The 27,490-nt window shown below is 38.8% G+C and overlaps 1 protein-coding gene across 3 annotated transcripts in view; it reads left to right on the forward strand.

Annotated features, from left to right (window-relative positions):
* The first annotated feature begins 9,720 nt into the window (after positions 1-9,720).
* adam23b (ADAM metallopeptidase domain 23b) overlaps positions 9,721-27,490 on the forward strand; it is a 52,579-nt gene continuing 34,809 nt past the window's right edge. For 2 of the 3 annotated variants that reach the window (XM_082176123.1, XM_082176124.1), the window contains exons 1-4: positions 9,723-10,009; positions 10,888-11,084; positions 12,575-12,651; positions 19,942-20,005. In XM_082176123.1, coding sequence (XP_082032249.1) covers positions 9,928-10,009; positions 10,888-11,084; positions 12,575-12,651; positions 19,942-20,005 — 420 coding nt within the window. In that variant the 5' untranslated portion in view covers positions 9,723-9,927. Of the gene's footprint in view, positions 10,010-10,887; positions 11,085-12,574; positions 12,652-19,941; positions 20,006-27,490 lie in introns of all 3 variants that reach the window. The other variant, XM_082176122.1, reaches the window with a different exon arrangement.

Raw genomic sequence — 27,490 nt, forward strand, 5'->3', positions numbered from 1 at the left:
TCATCTGTTTTGAGGTTTTACAACCAGGTGGACTTGAGCTCTTCACCAGGGGCCCGGTTGCTCTCGTCTAGTGCTTTCTTCAAACGATTCCACACTAGACAGACACTTGTCATTATGGCGGCGTGGGTATTAATGTTCCCAAAGCGTCAATCGATGCAGCACGAATTCCCTTGTAAGGGAATGCTTCGGTTGTAACCTTGGTTCCCTGAAGAGGGAATGAGACACTGCGTCACCCTGCCATACTTCCTGCGTGCCTCTCAGCGACTTACTTCAGCCTATTAGAAGCTAGCGTTGAACTGTTTGGGCATGCTTTATAGTTTCCTGGTCGTGACATCACCTGCCTCTGACGTCCCGCCATACCATTGGACTGATTTCACATGTGCTTCATGACACAATCAGGCAGAGCGTTCCCACAGCGTCAATCGACACAGCGTCTTGTTCCCTCTACTGGGAACAAAGGTTATAGTTGTAACCGAGGCGTTTGTGTTAATATGCTCTGGTTATGGATATGTTTACTGGAATATGTTTTTATTTATTTATTGCCATAACAAGCAGGTTTCAAGAAACGTGCAGACTTAGTTTTAATTGATCTAAGTCGTCTGCCTGAAGGTAGCGGAGGAGTTAAGAAATGTCTAGCCGGGTGTGTGTGATATCTATGAATCTTTTCTGCTGGTCTGTGGAGCTGCCAAACCACACTATTACTGAGAAAGTCAGGACACTTTCTGTAACAGCTCTATAAAATCTGGACATACCAACTTTAGATACTTCAAACTTTTTCAGCTGTCCCATTAGAGACTGTATTTTTTAAAGGAACATACAGACTTTTTGGGATTCTAGCTTATTCACTGAATCCCCCAGAGTTAGATAAGTCCATTCATACCCTTTTCATCTCCGTGCATGTCTGACGCACCCACCGCTAGCCTCCGTGGTGAGGAGCAGAGAGTTCGCTCAGAGTTGGAGTAAATCACTCCGCAGAAGTAGCAGTTCTTCGCTTTCTGAGAATATAGTTCCCAGTATGTATATGGTTAGAAGATAGCTGTGTCTCATGTGACCTTGTTATTTGTACACGCTGTGACTATACAAATCACAACATGTAATAGGAAAATGTTGGTATTATTTTGTCACTTATTGGGAGCAGTATGCTAGCTGGAGCCATTTACCTCCAGTCTTTGTGCTAAGCTAGACTATAGCGGTGGGTGCGTCAGACAGAGTTACGCCAGGCACGGAGATGAAAAGGGTATGTAATGTATGGACTTATCTAACTCTGGGGGATACGGTGAATAAGCTAAAATCCCCAAAAGTTGGCGTGTTCCTTTAAAAAAATACAGTCTCTAATGGGATTTCTTATGCCTCTTAAGCTTTCATGCAACTTCAACGATGCAGATGATTGTTCCAAGAAACTTAAAACTATCAACATTTTCAATGACCTGATCATTAATAGTTAATGGCCTAACAGCATCTTTTCTCCGCCGAAAATCAATCACAATTTCCTTTGTTTTTTTAACCTTCAATTTCAAATTATGGGTGTAACTCCATTCAATCAATGTTGATACCTCCTTTCTGTAGTCAGATTCATTACTGTCTGTTATCAAACCAATTATTGTAGTATCATCTGCAAACTTACCAATTTTAACTGATTCACTGTGCGAGACACAATCATTAGTGTACATGGAATATATTACAGGTGACAATACACAGCCTTGTGGAGCTCCCACACTTATTGTTCTAGGGCTCGAAATATTGTTGTTGATTTTTACTACTTGTGATCTATTGTACAAAAAAAATCCAGAATCCAGAGAGCAAGGGAGTGATGAACCCCCAATTGCTCTAATTTAGCAAAGAGTTTAGCTGGAACAATTGTAATAAATGCAGATTTATAGTCCACAAAAAGAGACCTAGCATAAGTGCCAGGAGTCTCAAAGTGTTGCAAAATTGAGTGAAGACACAGAGCAACAGCATCATCAACCGACCTGTTAGCCTTATAGGTGAATTGATGAGAGTCCAGACAAATGGTTGAAATTTAATTTTTAAGTACCAATCGCTCAAATATTTTCATTACAACCGAAGTTAAGGTCATTGGTCTGTAATCATCTAAGTAGCTAATTTTCTGCTTTTTTGGCATTGGAATTATAACAGCTGATTTAAAACATACTGAAACTCTGCATACTCTAAGCGACCGGATGAATATACTGGGGTAAGGGTGTAGACACTGATATCTTCCTGCAATTCTGCCTCCTCAGCAGGTTCCTGACTCCATGTTCTTCTATTTTAAAAGGAGGAGTCATTGAACTGGGCCAGGAGGGCAGCATTAGCTGACTATGGAACACATTATGATCTTCGGGTAATGTACAGTAATGTCATCAGAGATAACTGTAGCTTTTATCTTATAGCATGTGATCTGCTCCAGACTTTTCCAGACACCATTAGTGTCTTTGGTCTCCAACTTATTTTCCAAGTCACACTTGAATTGGACTTTTGCCTTTTTAACTGCTTTTTCAAAGTCACTTTGCTATGGCAGTGTTGAAGTAGGCGTTGATCATCTTCTTCTGAGGCGGTGTTTGATACCCTTTGACGTCATAGATCCCCACTTTTAAAAACCTGTCGTTCGCTGTGCCTGGTGTCAATAAAAGCTTCTATTGGACTAACAAGGAAGTTTTCAGTTCTGAAACTTATAGGATATTCTTATATGATGACCTCTTATGTCAAAAGCTCAAGGAAAATTTGATTTCTCAGTTCATCACCCCTTTAATTTCCTCCTCTGATTGACATCTTTCCTGACTGCTATCCCACTTCTTCCCTTTCCCTTTTGTGTTTGTTCCCTGCCTCTGGATTCAGAAGTAAATGGATTATTTTTAGTGTAGTGAATGAGTCATCATACCAACAGAACTAGCTAACAAGCTTACAGTAAGTATAACATATGGTTTTAATCTTCTAGGCTGCACTTTAGTTAGGGATTGTGTTTATGAAGGGAAAATCCCCCATTAAAATGACAAAAGAAAAAAAAGAAAAAAAAAGAAGAACATTATTTTAGGAAAATCTTATCCACTATTGCATCCCCAACCACAAACTGCCCATCACATTTGACTGGTTAATAACCTTAACATGATTTTCTTCAGAGGACTTTGTCATTATGTTGGGTTATAAATAGTCAAATGTGGTATGACATCCCCTTGAACTGCTCTCAGTGAAGAAGCCCTTTTTATCCCATACTTGTTAGGATAAACCAGGGACATCACTGGGGCCAATTTAGGAGGGATTTAGACACCACCCCCATATATCCACCCAGTCCCCCTAAATATTTGCAATTAAAGAGTTAGTTCACCCCAAAATGAAAACTCTGTCAGTAATTACTCACCCTCATGTTGTTCCAACCCCATAAGACTTTCGTTCATCTTCAGAACACAAACTAAGATATTTAGGGGTTCAAGCACGAAGTGCTGAAACCCTATTGTAATTGTCCTGATTTTTATTATTATTTTTCTTCTGCCGTAAAACGCATCGTGCAGCCCAAACCGTAAGAGCTGGAACTTTGAAACTTTGCCATATGGTAGTACAAAAATCGAGGAGAGGTTATCAAATTATGACCTCGAATGGCCCATAGGTGGCGCTATAGCGACCAAAAGCGCGAAACTGCTCATAACTCCTAGACCGTATGTCGTAGACTCAAGTGTCTTATATCATTGGAAAGCTGGATGCCTGACGAACAAAACGTATATCTCCGATTTCATTTCCGCCATGATAGATTTTCCGCCATTTTGAATTTTGTCAAAAACCTACTTTTGCGAACTAGTCCCTGGTTTTTCGCCCGATCGGAACCAAACCAGTGCAGAAATGTTCTCTAGAAACTGAAGATCAATAATTATCGAAAAAAAGTCGAAATTTCGATTCACGGACGCTAAGGGGCGCCAAAACGTACGTTGTGGGAGGGGCCTATTTTACTAAAATGGCTATAACTCCAGAAGTAAATGAGGTATCTTCACCAAACTCGGTACACATATGTATGAGCTCAATATGAGGTAACAGTAAAAAAATCGCGGCGATTGGCCACATGGTGGCGCTATAATATGAAAAAAACATAAAACAGGCTTTAACCACCTGACCGTTAGTCCGATTGACTTGAAAATTGGTATGCAGTGTCTTGGTCCAAGGTGTCATGTATGTGTATGAGGACATTGGCGTATCTAAAAAAACATGGCCGCCATCGGCCAATGAAGTTTGAGCACCTATTAGACAAGGTTAACGGAGGCCGATCGGAACGAAACTCGGTGGGCATGTTCTACTCATGGCCCTAGAGGTCTGTAAGAATTTTAAAAGAAATCGGCCACTAGTTGGCGCTAACGAGTTTTATGGCTCTGTAATCACGTGGTGTTACACTTATTGTCACAAAATGCATACCATTTGATAGATCTCCTCTTGTTGAACAACTTTGCCTCAAGAACCATTGCTGTCAATCAAACCGTTCATTAAATATTCGTAATTATGTTAAAAACCTACTTTTGCGAACTAGTCCTAGGTTTTTCGCCCGATCGGAACCAAACCAGTCTAGGACAATTCTATGGACTCTCTAGGTCAATAATTATCAAAAAAAAGTTGAACTTTTGCATTTTTCGCATGGCTAACAGGGTCATTTAGAAAATGGGCGTGGTAAAATGCACTCAAAAGCCTATAAATCCTAAACGAAAACTCAGAACTTCACGAAAATTGATGAGCATATGTGTCATAACCTGCTTAAGAAGCATGGAAAATTTTATGGAGAGCGGACCATAGTTGGCGCTATAACTGTTAAAACGCTTTAAAACCATATATTTCCTATGGTAAATTGCCTGTATTTGCTGTAAATGGTGTCTTCTATCATATAATGTTCATATCATAATGTTCAAAACCAGTGCAGCACAATTCTCTGAACTCTCTAGATCAATAATTATCAGAAAAAAAGTTTAACTTCTTCAAAAGGTGATTTTATATGAATATAATGACATATTAAGCCAATAAGTGGTATTTTACTGCCCCCTGCTGTCATTTCATCATACTACTCCCTAATATTGTTATAAAATTCATATTTAGACTTTATAAAATCATTATTTTAACATTTACAATCACATTTTGTCAAAACTCATCTATTGAGTATTACTATTGACAATTGTGTTACACTGAGATATGTAAATGGACGAAAGTAAATGAATGAAATGAAACGAAAGTATAACGGCATTTAAGCCACGCCCCCAAATACAAATTCATTCATAACTCGAAAACGGAAAGTCGTTGCGCGCTCAAATTTTGATGGTGAGGACCTCTCGGGGCTCTTGATCGAAACGTGTCGTTGCGGGCCTCGGGAGCGCGCCCCCCCCGCGCATCGCAAGCCCGCGGACCCCCGACTTTGAACGACCGCAACTCCCGACCCAAACCACCCCGAACCTTGTGTGAGAGCTCGTTGGAAAGGGCGCGTCCTTGGCTAGCTTCGATTCAAATGTGGTGTTATTTGCCCTGGGCATTCCAGAGATAATAGCCCGAACAGATATGCCTTATAACAGTCATAACTCCCAGCCCCAATCGCCCAAAAACACCTTGATGGTCTCATTCAACAGGGCTCCTCAAGCACTATCTATGCTCTGAGTTTCAGAATTTTTCGCCTTTTGGTTCCTGAGATATAAGTAAAAAAACAAATTCCCATTCATTCATTCAAACACTTCAACTGTAAAAAAAGCTATAATACCACTGTTGTCCACTAGAGGGAGCAGCAGGATTACGCATGATCTTTTAATTTGCTTTCAGTATTGGGAAATAAACAAATGCTTTAAGAAGCAATCTTTTTTATTACGATGTTTTTTGTTTTATTATGATATTTGTATATATTTTATTTTTTTATTATGATTATGAACGGTTTGATTGACATTAGTGATTCTTGAGGCAAAGATTTGCAATTATCATTTTGTTACCTATCTTTTATTTTAAATATCTACATCTACAAAAAAATGTGTGTGCATGTGTGTGTTCAAGCATGGTTAGTGTATTAAGTATTATTGTTTAAGTATTATTGTTTTCATTTACATTTTAACCACCAGAAGAAGAACACTCATTGGTTCATTCTGCTAACTAAAATATTATTTTTCTTTTTTTTTTCATTTGAAATATTGTTTAAACTTAATAAAATCATTAAAATAACATTTCAAGTCATATTTTGTCTGTTTATAAATCCCACAGACTCACATTGGCTGCAATACTAATGTTTTTGTAAAACACAGACCTGATAGTCTAATCTGTGTGTATTGTGCATATATTATTGATATTATTACTATTGCAAATCATGTTATTGTAACTCATATCTTAATATAATATTATTTGTAATTTGAATTCTTTATTTCTTAATTGTTTTTTTATGATTACTACAGATATTATCACCAAAGATATCAACTACACCTTCACTTTTAGTATTGACACGCTGCACACACAGCACAATCACACACTCACTAATGCATTCAAATAAATGTAATCTTACTGTGCTACTTTATTTGTACATGATTAGAATGAACAGAAATCTAAGAATATTTTTCTTCTTTTGTTAAAGCCATTTCAGACTCCAAGTAAGCATTATATTACTAATCATCTATTTTAAAGGTGCCATACAATTGAAAACTGTATTTATCTTGGCATAGTTGAATGATAAGAGTTCTGGACATGGAACTGACATACCGTGAGCCTCAAACACCATTGTTTCCTCCTTCATGTGTAAATCTCCTGTTTGCAAAAGACCGCTGAAAAATGAGTGAATCCCACCATAACACCGACTGTGACGTTGGAGTCAGGATCATTAATATTTATACCCCCCAAATTTGGATTTTCCAGTCAATGTTCTAGGCCAGGCAGTGTTAATGTGGACCTGCACAGCCGAATCATCAGAAGATCTGCAGGTATTGTGAAGAAGCAAGCAAGGACAATAGTGAAAATGGCAGATCATGGATATAAATGTTATGTCTGAGGCTGTGCTGCGGATTTGAGAACTTTTCATTCCCTTCCCACAAAACTGTCAACAGGCATGGTTGATGTTTACAACAGGATACCTCACCATTTTAATTCAAAGCTGTTAGTTTGCTCTTAACGGAGGCCGATCAGAACGAAACTCGGTGGGCATGTTCGACTCGTGGCCCTAGAGGTCTGTAAGAATTTTGAAAAATCAGCCACTAGTTGACGCTAACAGGTTTTACGGCTATGTAATCACGTGATGCATATCATTTGATAGATCTCCTCATACTGAACAACTTTGCCTCAAGAACTACTGCTGTCAATCAATTTGTTCATTAAATACTTGCGATTATGTTAAAAACCTACTTTTGGGAACTAGTCCTAGGTTTTTCGCCCGATCGGAAATATACCAGTGCAGTACAATTCTCTGGAAGCTCTAGATTATTAATTATATAAAAAACTTTAACTTTACCCATTGGGTAGCCATAACAGGATCATTTAGAAAATGGGTATGGCAAAAAAACACTCAAAAGCCTGTAAATCCTAAACAAAAACTCAGACAACTCACTAAACTGCCTTATGTGCTTAAAGGCCCTAAATGCTTGAACCCCGCTAAATGCTGCTTGCAGCTTTAATTTTTATTATATCCGAGAGCTGTCTCACTCCTCCATAGGCTTCTAGGTAATTGATTCTGCCATCCCAGAAAAGTTAGTGAAGACAATGTTTTAAATAGTCCAGTGACTACAGTGGCTCAACCTTAAGTTCATCAAGCGACGAGATACTTTTTGTTCAACTATTCATGTTCTTCTGTGTGGGCCTCTGAGTGAGTTCACGTAATGTAACAGCGCAGCACTTCTGGGTTGTACGTCACTATTGGCTGAAGCTGGTCATGTGTGTGATGCGTGTGATGCTGGCCCAGAAGCGCTGCGCTGTTACACTATTAGAACATGAATAGTTGAATATAGTCGTTATTTTTATTTTTATTTTTTTCGCACAAAAAGTATTCTCGTTGCTTGATAAACTTAAGGTTGAGCCAATGTAGTCACTTAGACTATTTTAAACATTGTCTTTACTAACTTTCTCGGCCGGCAAGTTTCAATAACAGAGAAGCCTATGGAAGCGTGAGACAGTTCTCAGATTTAATCAAAAATATCTTAATTTGTGTTCCGAAGATGAAACAAAGTCTTACAGGGTTGGAACAACATGAGGGTGAGTAATTACTGACAGAATTGTCATTTTTGGGTGAACTAACCCTTTAACCCCGTAATATAAAGACTAATTCGTGATCGTCTCAGTCCCCTTTAAAACCGACGGCAGGCTTCGGCTCATCCCCGTATATGAGCCAAAGTCTGTGTCATATTTAGTCTGTGTCATTCAGCGTGTTCTTCAATCTGCAGTAGCGGGCAAGATGACAATGTGTATGCATTTATAGACTGTTATTCATCTGCATCTATGTAGTTCTTTTCCATAAATTCAGCTTACATGATATGATGTAGGAGCAATTTAAGATGGTTTCCCATTCACTGTAAAATCTGGGCTTAATTATTTATTTATTTTATGAAATTCCTTTCATCTAAATTGCATGAGACTTTGTGACTTTTCCTCTTTCTATACTTCATACTTCAGTGCATTAAAATTGCTCAAATTTGTTATAATATTTATTTTATAATAAATCCAAAAGCAAAACACAATACAAAAGAACTATAAAAGGGAGTGGAAATGGCAAATGAGCAAATGAGTGGTCCTCTGCAGCCATCTACTGGTTATAGTGGTTGTTTCATGCACAGTAAAGCATGGCACATTTTCCATGTTATCTCTATGAATGAAAATGATACATGTAAATCTTCTTTAAAGTTAATAAAAAAAATTTGCACAAATGTAGAGTTAAAATTTTTTATTTTAAAACATTACATGTGCTGAAAAAAAATATTTCAAAAATATTTTACCAATATATTGCCAATCTAGACAATTACAGTAAGCTTACCCCAAAAGCTTAAAATGTAAATCAACATGGCAAGAACATGAATTTGAAAAGAGTTTTGTACAGTATGTAGTCGTTCAGTGATTGAATTGTGCTAATTTTTAAACAAAATATCTTCCTTAGAGGAGCTTTAATTGACCCTTTCTGCAGGTTACATTGGTACGTCAGTCTTTATTTAAATTATTCACTCAACCGATTCTGTCAAACACCTTTTTTTTCCCTTTTTTTTTGGCAGAGCGAAAATAGTCAGAGTAAACTGCAATATTAAGTCTAAAATGTAAATTACTAAATATTTCATTATTTTGTTTTTTTTGAACTGTTGAATGTCGCTATACCTGAGGTCGAATCACAGCTAATCAGAACAAATATTAGGCATATGATAAAAAAAAGGCTCCAGCGCACTATTAGAGCTCCTCTGAACCCCTCCACCTCCCCCAGCTCCACCTGTCTAGATCTGCTACAGGATTTATGTGTGTGTATTTGCATATGCAGCAGCAGCACATCTTACATGCTCACAGCAGCGTGTCTGTGTATACTAGGTGTAACAAGTCCATACTTGCTCTGCAGCAGCAACTGCCAAACATATCTTTCATAGGCCAATAAAAGATATATAGGCTTAGATATTACATACCCTTAAGATATAGAAGTCTGCATAACATTATAATTTGAAGATATATATTTATATAAGAACTGTGTACAGGACATGTATAATCTTATCTTTGCGATACCTGCAGTATGCATGCATAGATTTAAAATATAATCTTGTGAGTGTGGGCAGATCAGCTGGTAGGGCAGGGGGATCATGTGGGCAGATGCGCGGCACCTGCGCGCGGGAGCATCATCATCTGAAGCGTGCTCGCGGAGATCTCGGGCTGGCCTCCGCCTTCACGCTCTGCACCATCAGGACCATCAAGGACAATGAGCCCCTAGCGAGTCACCGCATCCATACGTTAATCTCGCGCTATTCCATAGACCAACTATGAATCATGTATGTGCTTGTACTGTCAAATCTGCTCGCGTGCATCCTCGCTTCTCGTCTCCAGCCGTTCGTGGCGTCAGCGTCAGCCGGTACGTACTTAACCTTAACCGAATCACTGTATTGAACTTGCACAGACCGCCTGTGCGAATCCTGATAGCTGTAATATGTGTTATAAAGGAATGCGATGTGCTTTCGCGAGTGTCCGGTTCGGGATGTTTTCAGGGAGTTTTGCTTCTGCAAGGGCATCGTGTGTGTGTGTGTGTGTGTGTGTGAATGCGGAGGACAGCAGGGAGCAAAGTGTCCTGACTGAGAGAGACAGAGACAGACATGTGCATGCTAATACAGCAGTGTGTCTCTGAGACTTCATATAGTCTGGGCTCACAGAGGAGACTGCAGAAGTTGAAATGCACTATTTCTATTTGGAGCTTTTTTCTTTTTATTCATCAATCGATTGATACTGCTTAGCTTGGAGTCCTCCTGTGCATTTTATCTTGAGAAATTGACTTTAGAAATCTCACATTGAGTCTCGTTTTATTTCTCAGAGGGAATTTCATGAAAACCAGGAATGCCTGTAGAGAGGGATCCCAATAAAAGTCTTCAGTGGTATAACTTATTCATTGGGCCTAGGGAAAAAGGCAAGGCACCCCGCATCGTGTCCTGCCTCTTAGCAATACATTTTATCATACAATAATAATGGCATAATGTAAGAAATGATAACATGAGTAGGCCAACCAGAGCTTTATGGCATTGTTATGAATAGTCTAAATAGATCCAGTTTTTCCCGATCATCTTGTGACGCATGTATTGTAGTCTGCACTGACACCAAAGCCTTCCTGTAAATTCCTCACTGATTTATTTGAGGTTCAGTGTCAGATTGGCCTAGTTTAGATGGTGTTAGTGTCAGGAGTGCTCATCGGACGTGGAGACGGTTTCAGTCATGTGTGTGTGTGTGTGTGTGTGTTGTCAGTGTTGGAGGCTGAGATCCCCAGGGAGGCGGTGTCAGATGATACTGCAGCGGGACAGACGCACAATGCCAGCGTCCCGCAGGAGTCACAGCGCACACTCACATACCCCTCTCGCCTCATCTACTACCTGAACGAAGCTTCTGAGAGCACCTACCATGACCTGAACACCCGCAGTAAGGTTCCTGACCCACACAGACAGGTGAGAGCAGCTTCACTGAACTCAGCATCCGGGGCAGAGTATGATACATCAGCTTAGAAATGTGCGTGGATCTAAATAAGACACTGCTGAGGCAGGATAGGGGACTTGTTGTGTTTGGTAAGGATCACACTTTAGTATTATCACATTATCTTATCTTTTTACTATTTCTCATGGACCTCCAGACCCAAGTAAACGAATGCATACATCAGGCATAACATAATGCTTCCAGCACAATCAAACTCTATACATCACTGAACACTAACTCGTGCATTATTAAACCCCACTTGAGAGAACACAACAGGACTGTTTTAAGAAACTAACATTCCCTCTTTCATCTAGCCATGATCTCAGCTAACAGGGAATGTGCCAAATTCTCTCCAAATGTGATATTCATACACTGTGCAACAAGATGAAGCATTAGCCGCTCATTTCTTTACATTAAACGCAATGTAGAACAAGAGCTACCATCTAGTCAGGTGATCAGATTTAAAAAAAAATGAAAACACAGCATATTTAAAGTGCAGTGGTCCATATATGAATGAAATTTCCAGTGCCGTTATGAATAATAAAGTGGGACAGTTCCATTAGACCATTATAAATATAGTGCTGAGAAGAACTATATCATACTCTTCATACTACTTTTATTAACTGCATTTAGTAACTGTAAATGCCATCCGTTATTCATTACATGTACATTACATTAGATTAGATCCATTACATTAGTCAAACTAATGCTCATTTAATAATGTCTGCACAACAAAAACAATGTGTGAGCTTTTAAAGTTTCAATAGAAATTACATGAAAGTATATTTTATTTAACCATAAATGCTTGTAAGTACATTAATCTGTACACTTTAACCATATTTCAAAGACAATAGAAGTAATTATGATATTATAAAGATGTGCTTAAGTCCTTCTGAAGTGGCTCAAAAAGCACCCATAAAGTCATTTAATAAAAAAATTAAGCTATAATACATTTTCATTTAATTGCAGTGTCCAAAAATTTTACATTTAGTGAATTCTTTTAAAATATATTATTTCCCTAATAATTACTCTAAAAGTATTCTAAAGTGTACACACACACCTCTTATTTGATAATAATAATTTGATATAAATGAGGCTAGAAATTCATCCCAAACCGCCATATTACACAACCATTTGATAAAAGACACTGGATCATTTAATTACTTTTTCTTATTTATTAACTTACTGGAAGCAAAACAAAAGATACGTTCAAAACAACTGAAAATAGACAGTACTACTGTCTGAGTCACATTTCACCAGCCCTGATAAGAAGACATGTTTGTGATTATTACTATGATAATGACATCGATCAGACATTGCTTTAGAAATTGCTTAACAATGTTTTGATTGTACCATAGAAACGAGTGCATTTCCCATGACAGCTCGAGGGACTTGATCTGTAAGCGTTTGGTCATTCTGGCATCCAGCTGACTCTAAATCTGGACTGTGTTTCTTTCTTCAACAGGAGGTTCATCTCGCTCAGGCTTCATTCCAACTTCAGGCCTTTGGATCCCAATTCATTCTGGACCTCACACTAAACAAGTGAGTATTGCTAAGTCAAATCAGTATAAGAGTAACTTGTGCAGACTCGCATCGGCCTCACACACACGTCTCTCATGACTGTTGATGTGACAGAGACAGACTATTGATGTGTTGTGTCTCTGTGAAACTAACACATGCACTTAGGGGAATGCAGGTCCTCTCTTTTGTGTTACTGGAAGCAAAGTTTGTATGATGGGATCCATTTCCATTCAGCTTCGCGGATTTTGCACTGGAAATAACTCCATATCCTTTTGTCCCCTCCACATAAAGTGGTATTGAGCGCCTGAATGGTTATTGCAGGTTTTGTAACCAAAACACTACATAACTACACCCTTCTGTGATCACACAGAATCCCCACAGCCAGACATTCATCTGAAGGGAATGTGTTTGTGTGTGGTTAACACATGCACGCTCACAGACACGGCATCCCTCCTGAAAAAGAAGTGTGCACTTGTAGCACTGAATATTGCGCTTGTGCAATTTCAAATCTTAAAAGTATATTTTTTAAAAACTACTTGTAGATAATATAACATTAATGAAATAAAAGGACACTTTAGTGTACTTAAAGGGTTAGTTCACCCAAAAATGTTAGTTCACCCAAAAATTCCCGTCGCTTGATGAACTTAAGGTTGAGCCATTGTAGTCACTTGGATTATTTTAGCGATGTCTTTACTAACTTTTCTGGACTGGCAGAATGAAATTGCCTAGAAGCCTAAGGAGGAGTGAGACTTCTCAGATTTCATCAAAAATATCTTAATTTGTGTTCTGAAGATGAACGAAAGTCTTACGGGGTTGGAACAACATGAGGGTGAGTAATTACTGACAGAATTACAATTTTTGGGTGAACTAACCCTTTAAAGACAGCACACTTACATAACTGTTCACTCAGGGGCGGACTTACCCAATAAGCGAAGTAAGCAGCCGCTTAGGGCCCCGGGGAATTAGGGGGCCCCCAACAAATACCAAGAAGCCTATATAAATCATATACAGTATTAGCCTACTTATTAGTTGTGTATCATATATTGTATGGCCGGTCTATAACCATTACGATTTGAACGTTATTATTACATCTGCTCGAATGCGGGACCACTCCATCATGAATAGTGAACTTATCTATGGTACTCCACATGCGCGAGCAGTTCGACGACACTGCCAGATGTCGGAGAACAGACCGAGTTTAGAGATAGAGCGTGCAAGATTGAGAATTTGCAAGCAGAGTTAGCAGACGGCGAGGTTTAGAAATGATAAATTTACTGCATGCACACCTTTTGTTTCAGTCGGACTGAATTCATTCCGACGATGAATTCGAACGTAGTGTTTACATGAAAACTAAATAAAGTGGTAATGTGTATATGTGCGTTTATATGTCACAAGCTTTAAATTGGAATTGATTTTGATTGATCGGATTAGAAGTTCCGATCGGAATTTCATTTGGATTGAGCTCAATCGGATCGATGTGTGCCGGTGAGTGTAGCCCGCGATCATGAACGTGAATAGCACACAGGTTTTAATTTAAATCCTGCTTTCTGGCCGAAACACCTGTCAGATAATGAGCTTTGAGTTTGTGATATTTTTCTTTTATTTGTGAATTCGTTTTTATTATTATATTTTACATTGAGAAAATAGGCAACACTTCCAGGTTACAGAAAGTTTGACGCATTATATTAAAGTGTAATCACAAATATGGTGTTAATAGATGTAAAAAGCATGTTTCTAGCATGTTTTTTAACACATGGCTAACATGTTTTAGCATGCTGTCCTTGGCTAGTTGTTAAGCTTTAATAGTGATAGAAAGCTTAAATTCTCTATTAGAGTTATTTTATAAAAGTTTTGAACACGTCAATGAAAGTCTTTGGGAATTTGGGATTGTTCGAAAGTTCCCAAAGTCAGATCAGTCTGAAAAGATATAGCAACGTGAGTCAGAACAGTCTGAAGGTCTCACCCGAGTTTGTTAGTTGTAGCTGTAGGAGTTAAGAGTCAGAAACTTTAGTCTCAGAAGAAGAAGAATTCTTTCTTTCTCAAGCCAACATAATTACACTGTTGACCCAGTCTAATATCTAAATACACGGTACAGGTCAGATTGAGCTTGATTCCAGATGTTGTTCCAGAGAAAATAAATATTTTCCTTTGTAATAATTCATGAAAATCTAACAATTCCTCTTGGCAGCTAAGATCACCTAGATAGTTGATCGCTGTTTTATCTACAGTTGTAAGTGATTTAGCCTTTCTAAAATCTTGCCAACAGTTAATTAACTAATTTAATGGCAGTTAATGTTAATGTATAAAAGGTTACAATAATAGCACATAACAAGCGACTCATAAAATAAGTGTTGCCATTGGAGTACATTGAGATTGTGTTATTGTTGAGTTACTTTTATCAGTTCATGGTGGATTAGTAGGGGAAACTTGGTCACACTGGATCAATAGCATTTTTATATCAAGGCCATATTATGTACACAAATAGAGAAGGATGTAGTACAGTTCTTTCTATCACAATGTTTCCTGATATTCCCTCACATATGCACACGCACTAGCCTAACCCCCATTAATGCTAAAAATATTCTAATATTCTGATCTGCTCCCGAGGAAACCTGACTGTGTGTTTGCGTCATTTCCACAAGGTTACAGGAGAACGCCATTCTGGCAGAAAGTGGCAATTTTGGCATCTTGAAATGAGCAGTCAGCTAAGAATGAGACAGCTAGCGGTTTGTCAGCTAGAGTGCGTGTTTGTGTGTTCTGCCTCGCTGACTCAAGTCCAGGCTTGTAATGATTAAAGGACGTTAAAGGTCAATCAGTGCCACTTCCTGACACACACACACACACACACACACACACACACACACACACACACACACACACACACACACACACACACACACACACACACACACACACACACACACACACACACACACACACACACACACACACACACACACACACACACACACACACACACACACTAAACACTGCCTACCTTCGTTTTACACAAAAACAAACAGAGATGAAAGTGTTAGTCTCAGCCTAAAGCACCTCTTAGATTCGTCTGTTTTGACATAACACATCAGGTGACAAGGCCGACAGCTACAGTATGTGATCCTGAGTGTGGCCAAAGTCCTTTACAAGGAAACTCTATTCACTCGGCAGCCATATTTGCAACACCTCCGGGCAGCTATTTCGGCCATCCAAGACCAAGTCCTATTTACTTAAATGGGGAATTAGTCAACTTTAAAGGGATAGTTCACGCAAAAATGAAAATTAGCCCATGATTTAACCCTGAAGTCATCCTAGGTGTATATCAGTGGCGGCTGCTGGTCTTTCAAAGAGGGGAAGCTCATTTTCGGCCTACATCATAAAAATTGTCCATTTATTTATACGTAAATTCTGGCCAACGTTCCTTTTCAAGAAAATGCTCTGTGACCCTATATCGTTCCAACTAGGCGTCTTTTCCAGTGACTTGACCAGTGTCCTCTCAATGGCCAGCAGAGTTTGGTATAATTGTATAAATGTAAAAATATAATAAAGGTATAAATAATAATATAATAAAGTATAATAATAATACTAATAATAATATATAGGCTATTTTTAATTATTTTAATAATGATTGTTTTAATTATTACTAATAATATTATAAAAAATATATAATAGGATAAGTAATAATATAATAAAGGTATAAATGTATAATTGTGTGAAATGTATTATGAAAAATGGCTAGCAATTTCGACAAGCAAATACCAAGAAATAGGTAGCAGCAGTTTGTCTTTTGACTATCACTTGAAAAATCCGCGATGGGACTGAGCTCCAATAGCTTCAGCGGCAGCGACTTTTTATTGTATGAAATCGCTGTCAATCAAAAGGAGATGCAGCCCCTCCAATCATCACGCAGAAGCCCGGAGTCCGGGCCAGCCCACTCCTCATTCACCCCCAGAGACGCTGAGCGTCCGGGGGCGGGACATAATCGCAGCATTTATCCAATGTGTCTAGTTTCGAAGCGCTGAAAAAAACTGTTCAGAGCAGCCACATCGAAGTCAATGGACGCTGGGCTTCAACAGGGAAATGCACTGTCTGTGACGCTACGGGAATGTATGAGAAGGAAATCGAGTCAGCCGACCTGCTGTATATGTAGCTGATTCTGAACGAACTCGTCTTTGAGATTAACGTTTTCGAACGCATTTTTAGTCAATAAAATGTTAACACAATAGTACATATTTGACCATTAATTTTTTTGACATTATAGGGGAAGCCGAGCTTCCCTTGCAGTCTTAAAGAAATCCCCACTGGTGTATATGACATTTTTCTTTCAGACGAATATAATCGGAGTTATATTAAAACATTTCCTGGCTCTTCTAAGCTTGGTGGTGGTGGTGGCGCAATGGATAAGACACATGCCTTTGGTGTGAGAGACCCGGGTTCGAATCCACTGTGAGACACCAATGTGTCCCTGAGCAAGACACTTAACCCCTAGTTGCTCCAGAGGCGTGCAACCTCTGACATATATATAGCAATTGTAAGTCGCTTTGGATAAAAGCGTCAGCTAAATGAATAAATGTAAATGTAAATGTGATAATGGCAGTGAATGGCTGGATGACTTTGGAAGTCCATCAAAGCGCATCTATTCATGATTAAAGTGCTCCACGCGTCTCAGGGGGTTAATAAAGGCCTTCTGAAGTGAGGCATTGCGTTTGTGTAAGAAAAATATCCATATTTAAAACTTTATCGACTAAAATAACTAGCTTCCGGCAGACGGCCGTACGTATCGACTTACGCCAAAAGAGTAACCCTTGAACTTGACGCACAACGTAATGACGAACGCAGTTGCCCAGCCCTGTGTGTTTGAACCGCGAGAGGCGTCAACTGCCAACATTACGTTACGTTCATTACTGCCTCACCCTCTTGCTTACAAGGAGCTTATGGAGGTTGTGACCCGTGTCGTCGCTAAATTAAATATCAATTGGCTGGCCGAGAAGCAGAAAGTTCGTCAAAAGAGTAAATTAGATGAATGTTTCCTGCTTTCAAAATCACAATCTCCTCGTCTGGGCATGCTGTTTTTTCCAAATCTTCACACCAAGGTTTCATCCTGTGTCTTCATTTCCCAAACATCAAACTACTCATTTATTGAGTCTGAAAGAACACCGGTATGGTGGATAAAGTGTGTTTGGCAGCGGGTCAGCCCGGCTCAGAGACCTGGATGACGGCGAGGGTGTGATCCTGGACACAATAAAAGAGCTGCGCCGGGCCACAGATTTATCTCTCTGGGCCACCAAGGAAAAGGCCAAATCAATCTGCTAGTCTATGGCAGCTCTGGTGACCTTCAAGAGGCAACGCTCTGTCAAAGAGCCCTCACCGCTGTAGGTAATCTGCAGTGCCATAGAGCATGGTTGTGTTGAGTCTGTCGCCATGGGCGCTCGAGGCGGTGTGCTGGAGTTAGTCCCCCCCAGGGGGATGGCCTGCAAGGGACGATGGGGTATATGGCGAGCAGGACGAGACCAAAGGAGCGACAGCGGTGAAGAACGAGAGAGGACCAGGCCTGGATTTTACGTTGTGTTTTGTTTGTTTTATTATGTGTGTGCACGGCAGTTGTCTGCAAGGGGCTAACAACAAACCTTGTTACACTGTTTCTTCAGGCTATAACGTCTCTTAAGAGAATAGGAGATTGCCTGGTTGACCCTTCGTGTTTAGATTTTGAACCAGGTATGGTGAAAGCTTTTCTACACCCTAGACCGGGGTACATTTTTAAGATCCCCGCCAATGTTGCGTGATCTATAGTGTTGCAAGCCTTCAGTGCTCCCCCCTTTTCTGACATCAGACCAGGAAAGACTGAATCTGCTATGTCCAATCAGAGCATTGGATGCTTATGTCCACAGAACTGCCCTGTGGTGTAAAACTGACTAGTTGTTTGTGTGCTTCAGGACTCCTAGACAAGGGAGCTTCCCCAGCATCTAAGCAGAGGATGAGCAAGTGGATAGTTGAGGCTATCTCTCTTACAAATGAAGGATCTGGTCAGCCTTCACCTATGGCTTTCAGAGCTGATTCAACTAGGAGTATGGCGGCTTCTAAAGCCTTATTGTAATTTCAAGATGTGTGTGATGCGGCAGGCTGGTCCTCTCCTTACACATTTGTAAGGTTTTATAACCTAGACTTGGGCTCTACACCAGGGTCCCAGGTGCTCATGTCTTAGTTGTGCTCACCATGATTTCACACTAGACAGGCACTTGTCATTACACCGTTGTGGGTATTTCGTACCCATAGCATTGCTACAATGACGCAGCGGGAGTTCCCTCGAAAGGGAATGTCTCAAGTTACGACTGTAACACTGCGTTGCCCTACCATACCTCCTGCATGCCTGTGATCTACTTGCTTCGACATATCAGAAGCTGACATTGTTTGGTCCGGGTGCACTTTATAGCTTCCTGGTCCCGCTATGATTTCACACGTGCTTCATGACGCAGTCATGCAGAGGCGTTCCCATAGCATCACTACCATGACACAGCATCTCGTTCACTTCTCAGGGAACAATGGTTAGAGTCGTACCCTGAGACGTTTTCTTTAGGTGAACTTAACATCATACTTTTTTATTTTTGTACTTTATGTATACTTCTAGGGTTCCTATTTAATTTTTATACTTAAAATAATAAACCTTTAACTGTACTTGAAATATACTTTTTTAACTCCTATATGTACACTACCTATAAGTTATGCCAATGATTTATGTATTACATAAAGAGACTTGCTCTATTTGCTAGTTAAATACAAACAAAAAATGTTAAATACAACTACAAGTAAAGTAAACTTTGAATAACTTAACTTAATAACTTTCTTAAGCATATCTCGATTAAGTACAATTATAGGCTAAAGATACAGATTTTTCTGTATAGGCTACTTGTCAGTATAAGACAAGCATATCAAGTTAGCCTGAAACCTTGTTAAGTATATCTCAGATAAGTACAAGGCTATCTTCTATACAGTGTTATTTTTTGTTTAAAATAAGCATAGTAATAGCACTTGCATTTGTTTCTTATTTGTATGGATATGCAACAGAAATGCAGAAAACATGTGTTGCACATGAGTGTATGTTGAACCGAGTGTAGTGATGTTTCGCCTGAATTATAGGCTCTGGTCCAACAAAATTGGATTCAGATACTTTCCTTTCAAAGCAAATACTCCTCAGTTGAACGTGGCTGTGAAAACAGTCCTTATGCGTAAACTTGAGCCAGAATACCAGAGTCTTCTGATATCCAGGATCAACAGATGATCATAAGTTTCATATTTGTGTGTGTTTGTGTGTTCCAGTGACCTGCTGTCCTCAGACTATGTGGAGATACACTATGAAGAAGGGAAGCCCATCCTCGGGAAGGTATAAACTAGGATTTCTCAATTCAGTGTTTGTCACTTCACTCTGGATTCCATTCCAAACATTTCATGCTAATCCGGTCCAGCTGGAATGGAAATGGTTTCATTTTCCATTGTGGTTCTGATAAAGCTCTTTGGAATGTAATACGAATGCGTCTGAATTTATAGATGGTACGAGATGTAAATAGCAACTGTGTAATGGATGTTTCTTTTAATTTCTTTTAATTGTATTATTAACTTGTGTTTATTTTGTTAACCAACTGTCTGAGAATTCCAGATTAAGAACAGTGTGTAATCGAGCCGTGCCAAACCAAATTTAAGTGGGAATGTAACAGGAACAGTTCCTTATCTCTCTTAGAACCATTTGGCCCGATGGTGGCTTATGCTCTTTTTAGAGAATAGTTAGTCATACAATGGCTATTGCAATCATTGTAATAATAATAGCCATATAATTTTATTTGAAAACATTACTGCTGAACTTCACTCACAGAGTATTGTAACTACAATTGGGAAAAGAACCCCAGTTCATTTGGTTTCAGACTTAGAATTCATATGTAAAAGTGTCGTTTTACCGATGTTTTCGGTGTGCCCTGTAATAAATCCTCTTTTATCTTTCCATTTAATAATATCAGTAGTAAATCACTGGGACTCAAATGAGAATGTGCCAATGGTATAAACTCAAAATGACTCTGTAAAAACTAACATTCAAATGTATTAAATGAAGCTGTCGCGTACTGGCTTGACATGATCATCCAGATTCAAGAGGCTTGATGTGTGAATGTGGCTACAGCGTAATATCATACAGGTATAAATTCCTTTTTAATTGATTATTAAATTGTTTAATTAAGGTTTATATATAGTTTCCATGACAAAGTTAGAGGTAAATGTTTTCATTACAACTGGAGCTGCCAATTTCAAATGATTGTTAACAGCAAGCACAAACTCTGCAAAAGTGGCAGCCCTTCCAACCAGTGTCCGAATTCACTCACTCGTTTTCATTCACTCCTTCAAGTGGACTTTATTAGCGGAGTAATGCTGGCAATAGTGAATGAGGGTATAGGGAGCGATTTCGAACACAGCCAAGGAAATAGGAACTAAACCACAGGAAGACAACACAGACACATCAAGACAACAGAATATCAAAATAAGAAACCGAAACACAGAGAATCGTAACAGAAACGAGTTATTTTCACTCAAATATTACTGAAAGTTCAATGCACTTAAAAAAAAGTTATGTTAAGTAGAAAGTTATGCTTGGTTTTAGTTCATTAGAAAAAAAGTTATGCAAACTCATTAACTGATTATATTAAACAGAACTCAAACTGAATCAGTCGCAGTAATCTCTAGTTCCCTTTCAAGGGAACTCCCGTTGCGTCGAAAACTGACGCTATGGGAACGAAGCACATGTAAAATCAGTCCAATGGTGTGGCGGAACGTCAGAGGCAGGTGACGTCACGTACCAGGAAGCTATAAAAGCCGGCCCGAAACAGAAAACGAAAGCTTTCTGAGTCTTCAGTTGCGCTCTGTGTTGAATCTGTCCATGTTATTTGGTGTTGTCTGTCTATATTATATATATATATCCCCCTGAGGTCTACGGTATCGCCGGCGATACCAGCTCGCTTTTTTTTTATTAGTGTAAAAGAAACTCATAAATACTCTGTTGACTTTGATTTTCCATAGGAGTTTCATACATCAATCGATTCTGTTAAATGTGTATTATTTTTGTGTATACTCACAATAAAAACAAAGTGTTGTGCTTTTTGCCAAATAAAGAAAAATAAACACGAAGCGAGTTCTGCCTTCTCTCTGCCAGTGAAGTCCATTCTGAAACGCGTCCGAAAATTAACAATAACTCAGCGAATACTCAGTCAAACAGACATACAGGCACACAGGCATGAAGCTTGAATTCTCATCTTTTAAATGAAGTAATTTATATAAAAAGCTAATATTCTCATCTTGTGAAATCTGTATTAAAAGAGAGCGATTCCAGTCGAGCTCATCTCATCTCATTACGTTATAATCGGCCACGCCCACGGAGAGCGCGCGCTATTCAAACGCAAATGGCTGAGGCAATCCTGTGAACGCCCCCATCAGCTCGAGAAAACACACAAGTTTATTTAGATCATTGTTTACACCGTCTTGCAGCGCTGTGAGGAATAATACTAATGGAAAATGTCCCTCAGAAGTGCGGGTATATCGAGGAGCGAGCTGAGGAATACTGTAAGTTTTTTCCTTCTCACGTGAATTTCTTCACGTGGGTTTCTGTTTATGAATGAATAAACGGCACAGATGCGCGCTGTTTACCACAGCTGGCAAAGACAGTTTAAATTTAAATCGCGTGTGTGAATGAATGATGATGTTTTAGCAAACTGCATTGCTATACTGAGATAAGTAAACCGACTGAATGTTGAAATAAAATGTAGGCTATTTGTATAAGCAACGTATTAAACTGCAAATTAACAATATGCCCTAATATTTCATGAAAACAACGTTACAGTCAGACGAAATATGAAAGACAACATTTTGTTGACTAGATTTGGGTACAGTTTTTACTGTAGAATATACTGCCACATCAAATAAGCTTTTGTTTAGCAATTTCTATATATAAAATACTATTTTTGTCAAAAATAAAGTCATCAACTAAGATGTTAGCTGTGCCAATGTTGGTTATATTCAAACTAATGAATACATAGATAAAATGTAGGCCTATAGGCCTAATCATTTTTTTTTACAAAGAAAGAGTACACTTGAAATATTGTTGAAATTGTAATTATTGTTGTAATTGTAACCGTTTTAATAAAATAGCAAAACATATTTACAAGATAGATGTAAGCAAAATCTTAAATGGTCAATATAAGTCTTCTTCTAAATATATCTTTTGTCCTTGCATTGTGGCTCAGTCAGTGTCACACCTAAGTGAATGGCTCATCATTATGCAGAGTGGGTGTATTCTAAGGTGTAAACCACTCCTCGTTCACGCCCCCTCGCATATTGGCTTTCCAAGCAAAACCTGTTTTACATCAATTTAAATCAATGTATGGTTTTATGTGAACGATAAAGCAAGACTATTTTCACATAATTTTGAAGAAAAAACTCTAGGCGAGGACATCCATTAGTCAAAAGTCTTATTGCCACATATTTAGTATGTGTTTTGTGGCCTTATTTCAAAAACTTAAATTTTTAGTTTTTTCGATAACCACGCATAAACATTATTCTCTCAAAAATGAAAACATGTACATACATGTGGCTCACATATTATTGTAGTCCTGTTTGTGCTATATAGAGTGAATTTACACCTTTGCCATTAATATGTTTATAAGCAACTGAAAAAAGCACAAATGTCAGGGCATGTCAGACCATCTCAAGGACCCCAAAAACCCCTCAGACCTCAGAGGGATATATTCAGTATGGCGAGCAAGCAGCAGTTTAGAGTGTGTGTCCATCCCTGCCCGCGTTATTTAACGGGAGGTGATACTTGTAATGATAGTGGATGGTTTTATGGTCGGTTTCAACATCCACGGACTGTCCTGCCACAAATTGATGAAATCTCTCACAAGCAAAAGTAATACTGAGCAACTCTTTTTCAATTTGAGCGTACCTACACTCCGCATCAGTCATTGAACGTGAGGCATATGCAACTGGTTGCCAGGTTCCATCATAATCCTGAAGCAATACTGCTCCTAATCCTGTCTGTGAAGCATCAGCTGAAATCTTAATAGAACGTTTGGGGTCATAAAATTTCAAGATTGGCTCTTTAGTTAGTATCACTTTCAACTGTTGCCATGCAGAATCCTGTTCATGGTTCCAATCCCATTCATTCTTTTTCTCAGTCAGCCATCTTAATGGAGCTATCTTCTCAGATAGGTTAGGTATGAATTTACTCATATAGTTCAACATTCCCATGAATCGCTGAACATCTTTTACACATTTCGGTCTTGGCATGTGTTCAATAGCAGAAATCTTCATGGGATCTGGTCGCACTCCAGCACTACTAATGATGTCACCCAAGAACGTTAACTCAGTCACCCCCAATTGGCACTTTTCTCTGTTCAACTTAAGATTTGCATGCCTGGTTGCTTCCAGAACCCCTCTTAACCTTGCATCATGTTCTTCTTTCGAAGCTCCCCAAACAATTATGTCATCCATCGATGTATCCACTAGGGCTGAACGATTAATTGCATTTGCGATAATATCGCGATATGATGAAATGCGATTTTTTAAACCGCAAAGCTGCGATTATAGTCTGGTCACGTGACACGCGAGAGTAAACCAGTCTGATTTACAGATGAAGCATCAATTTGGCACGCGACATATACTATTTTTTACAGTCTATGGACACATATAGACCTGGCTACAGGAAATAACAGTTTATGTTTAATTTATGTTATATTGTGTTATAGATTCTCTCCAACGATTCTGTATTGTATATGTCTGAGCTTAGTTTTAAACACAGACGTGTACGACGCGCGTGCTTTATAAACAACCGTATTCTGCTTGCTTCTAATTCCTCTGTCTCTCACACACACACACACGACACCACTCGAACCTTACGAGAAATAATCTTTAATAAAGTTCGGAAAAGTTGAAGCGAGTTACAAGGACATTCAGGCTTCATTGCGCAAGATATGAGATACGCGCGGTCTGCGTGATGTTACTTCAGTAAGTTAGTGCGCGGTCTCGCCCGCCGGTATTTTACTAACAAATGTTCTACGAAGGCATCATATGTCTTGGAATGCAGTTGGCTTATATATTAAAAATATGAAAATCACCGACAGAAGCTGCTTTCAATTTCAAATACTCACGTGTGTTTTGCGAAGAGCATTTGAGCATGCGGCTGTGAGCGAGTCTACGTGGTTAAATGTACGTTTACATCTCAAAATGCTTTTATGACGCGAATTTACCGGTAATGTGACACAGTCAGTTATTAAACAAACAGGACAAACCACATCTTATAATTTCAAAAGAGATGAACACGTTCAGACAGCCTACTCTTAAATACTGAAAGCACTCTTTGTTTATTGCTTGTAATATTTTTTTCCCTCTTTGTTATTTGTTTTGAAGCTATATTTGTTAAAATTATTAACATGTAATTGCATTAATTTAGTTTTTTAATGTGTAATTATTATAAGTAGGCCTAATTATAATTATGTAATTAAATATTTTAAGTTTTATTAATAAGATCAATTAAAGAAAAAAAATGTATCGGCTCATGAGGTGCCTAAAGATTCCCTTCCCTATTTTACAATGATTTATTGCTTGTTTTTGTTGAAAAATAGAAAAGATAAAGAGCTTAAAAAATAATCGCATATTAAATCGCAATCGCAATATTGGTAAAAAAAATCGCAATTAGATTATTTTCCAAAATCGTCCAGCCCTAGTATCCACACCTTCCATGTGTTCATAAATCATATGCACTGTTTTATGATACACCTCAGGAGCCGAAGCAATTCCAAAAGGAAGCCTTAAGAAACAATATCTTCCATATGGTGTATTAAACGTGCACAGTTTTGAGCTGGCAACATCCAATTTTAACTGCCAAAATCCTGATAACGCATCTAATTTGCTAAAATATTTGGCATTTGCAAATTGGGACATAATCTCTTCACGTGTAGGAAGCTTGAAATGTTCTCTCTTAATTGCCCTGTTCAAATCTCTAGGATCAAGACAAACTCGAAGTTTTCCATTCTTCTTGTCCACAATCACCAATGAACTAACCCATTCTGTGGGCTGATCAATTTTTTGTATAACTCCTAAACTCTCCATTCTATCCAGCTCTTCTTTTAATTGTCTTTGAAGTGCAAACGGTACTTTTCGACATGGATGTATAACTGGAGGTACAGTTTCATCAATTTGAATTGTGTGCTCCTCTGACAGACAGCCTAAGCCTTTAAACACATCCCCATACTCGGTTAGAATTGAGTCATACTCAGGTTCAGACTCTTTTGACTCTTCTACCACCAGCACTCTCTTCACCAGATGTAGCCTCTCACAAGCAGACAAACCCAAAATCGCTTGAAAATCCTTCGGCACCACTACAAACGACAGACTGTGTACTTTATCCTTATATCGCATTTTTGCAACACATTTTCCTTTCACTGGTATGTCCGCTCCAGAGTATCCAGTTACTTTCAATTTAGCAGCATGCAACTTTGGTCGAGGCCTTAGTTTGTTGAATTCAGTTTCAGAAATGATATTGACTTGAGCTCCAGTGTCAAGCTTAAATGCTACTATACTATTGTTTATTTGCAGTTGTACGGTCCACTCTTTCTGTTCACCTCCACCTTCTGCTACTACATCCACAAAGAATTCTTCCAATTCACACTCAGTAACGGCATTTACTTGGCTTGAGGTTCGTTTACTTTTACAACAACGTGCATAATGATTAATTTTACCACAATTGTTGCAATTTTTCCCATAAGCTGGACATTGTCTCGATGGATGTTGCATCCCACAACGATCGCACATTCTTTGAGGCTTATCAATTACCATCCTGCTTCGTTCCTGTTGCGTTGCTTGTTTTGCACTTACACTGGGTGTCTGATACTTCTTTACAACATCCACAGCACAGGTCTCATTTAACAATTCTTTCGCTTGCGTCTTTACAGTCTCTGCCGCTCTACAAAGTGAAAGCGCTTTCTCCAAGTCCAAATCCTGTTCTCGAAGTAACCTTTCCCTCAATCCATTGTCAGGTATTCCATTGATTGCATTGTTCAAAAAATCTCTTAATGATTGTCCATTGAGAATTCAAAGAATGATGATCAGATTGCAACGTTAGGCATTAACAGTGTTTTATACACCAGGCAAATTAATGTTTGTGGCAGACACCTTGTCCAGAGCTGTAGACCCAACTACACCTTCGAGTGGAAAGTTGATTGAAGACATTCAAGCATATGTGAACATGATCGTAGAAGCTTTACCTGTTGCTGATTCCAAAATGAAATTGATCAACAAAGAGACAGAACAAGATCAAACACTCACTCAGGTGAAACATTATGTCATGAATGGTTGGCCAGAAGTGAAGCAAAATTGTGGTGTAGAAGTTCATGAATTTTGGAACTGCAAGTCTGAATTGTCAGTTTGTGATGGAATTCTGTATAAAGGAAATAAAGTGGTGATTCCGAAAAATCTGAGACATGAGATGTTGAACAAAATCCATGAAGGCCATTTGGGAATTGAGAAGTGTAAAAAAAGAGCTCGTGAAGTCATGTATTGGCCTGGAATAAATCAGGATATCACAATTGCAGTGTCCAAATGTCAGACATGTGCCAGATATCAATTCAATAATCCCAGAGAGCCACTAAAGTCGCATCCGGTACCTGAAAGGCCGTACCAAAAAGTAGGAGCAGACCTGTTCACATGTCAGGGAAAAAATGACCTCTTGGTTACGGATTATTATTCATTTTATCCAGAAGTGTGTGCGTTGAACACAACTACGGCAGAAAATGTGATTTCATGCCTGAAATCAGTCTTTGCTCGACACGGAGTACCA

This window comes from Leuciscus leuciscus, assembly GCF_965113295.1.
Source record: "Leuciscus leuciscus genome assembly, chromosome: 7".
In the NCBI taxonomy this organism is placed as follows: domain Eukaryota; kingdom Metazoa; phylum Chordata; class Actinopteri; order Cypriniformes; family Leuciscidae; genus Leuciscus; species Leuciscus leuciscus.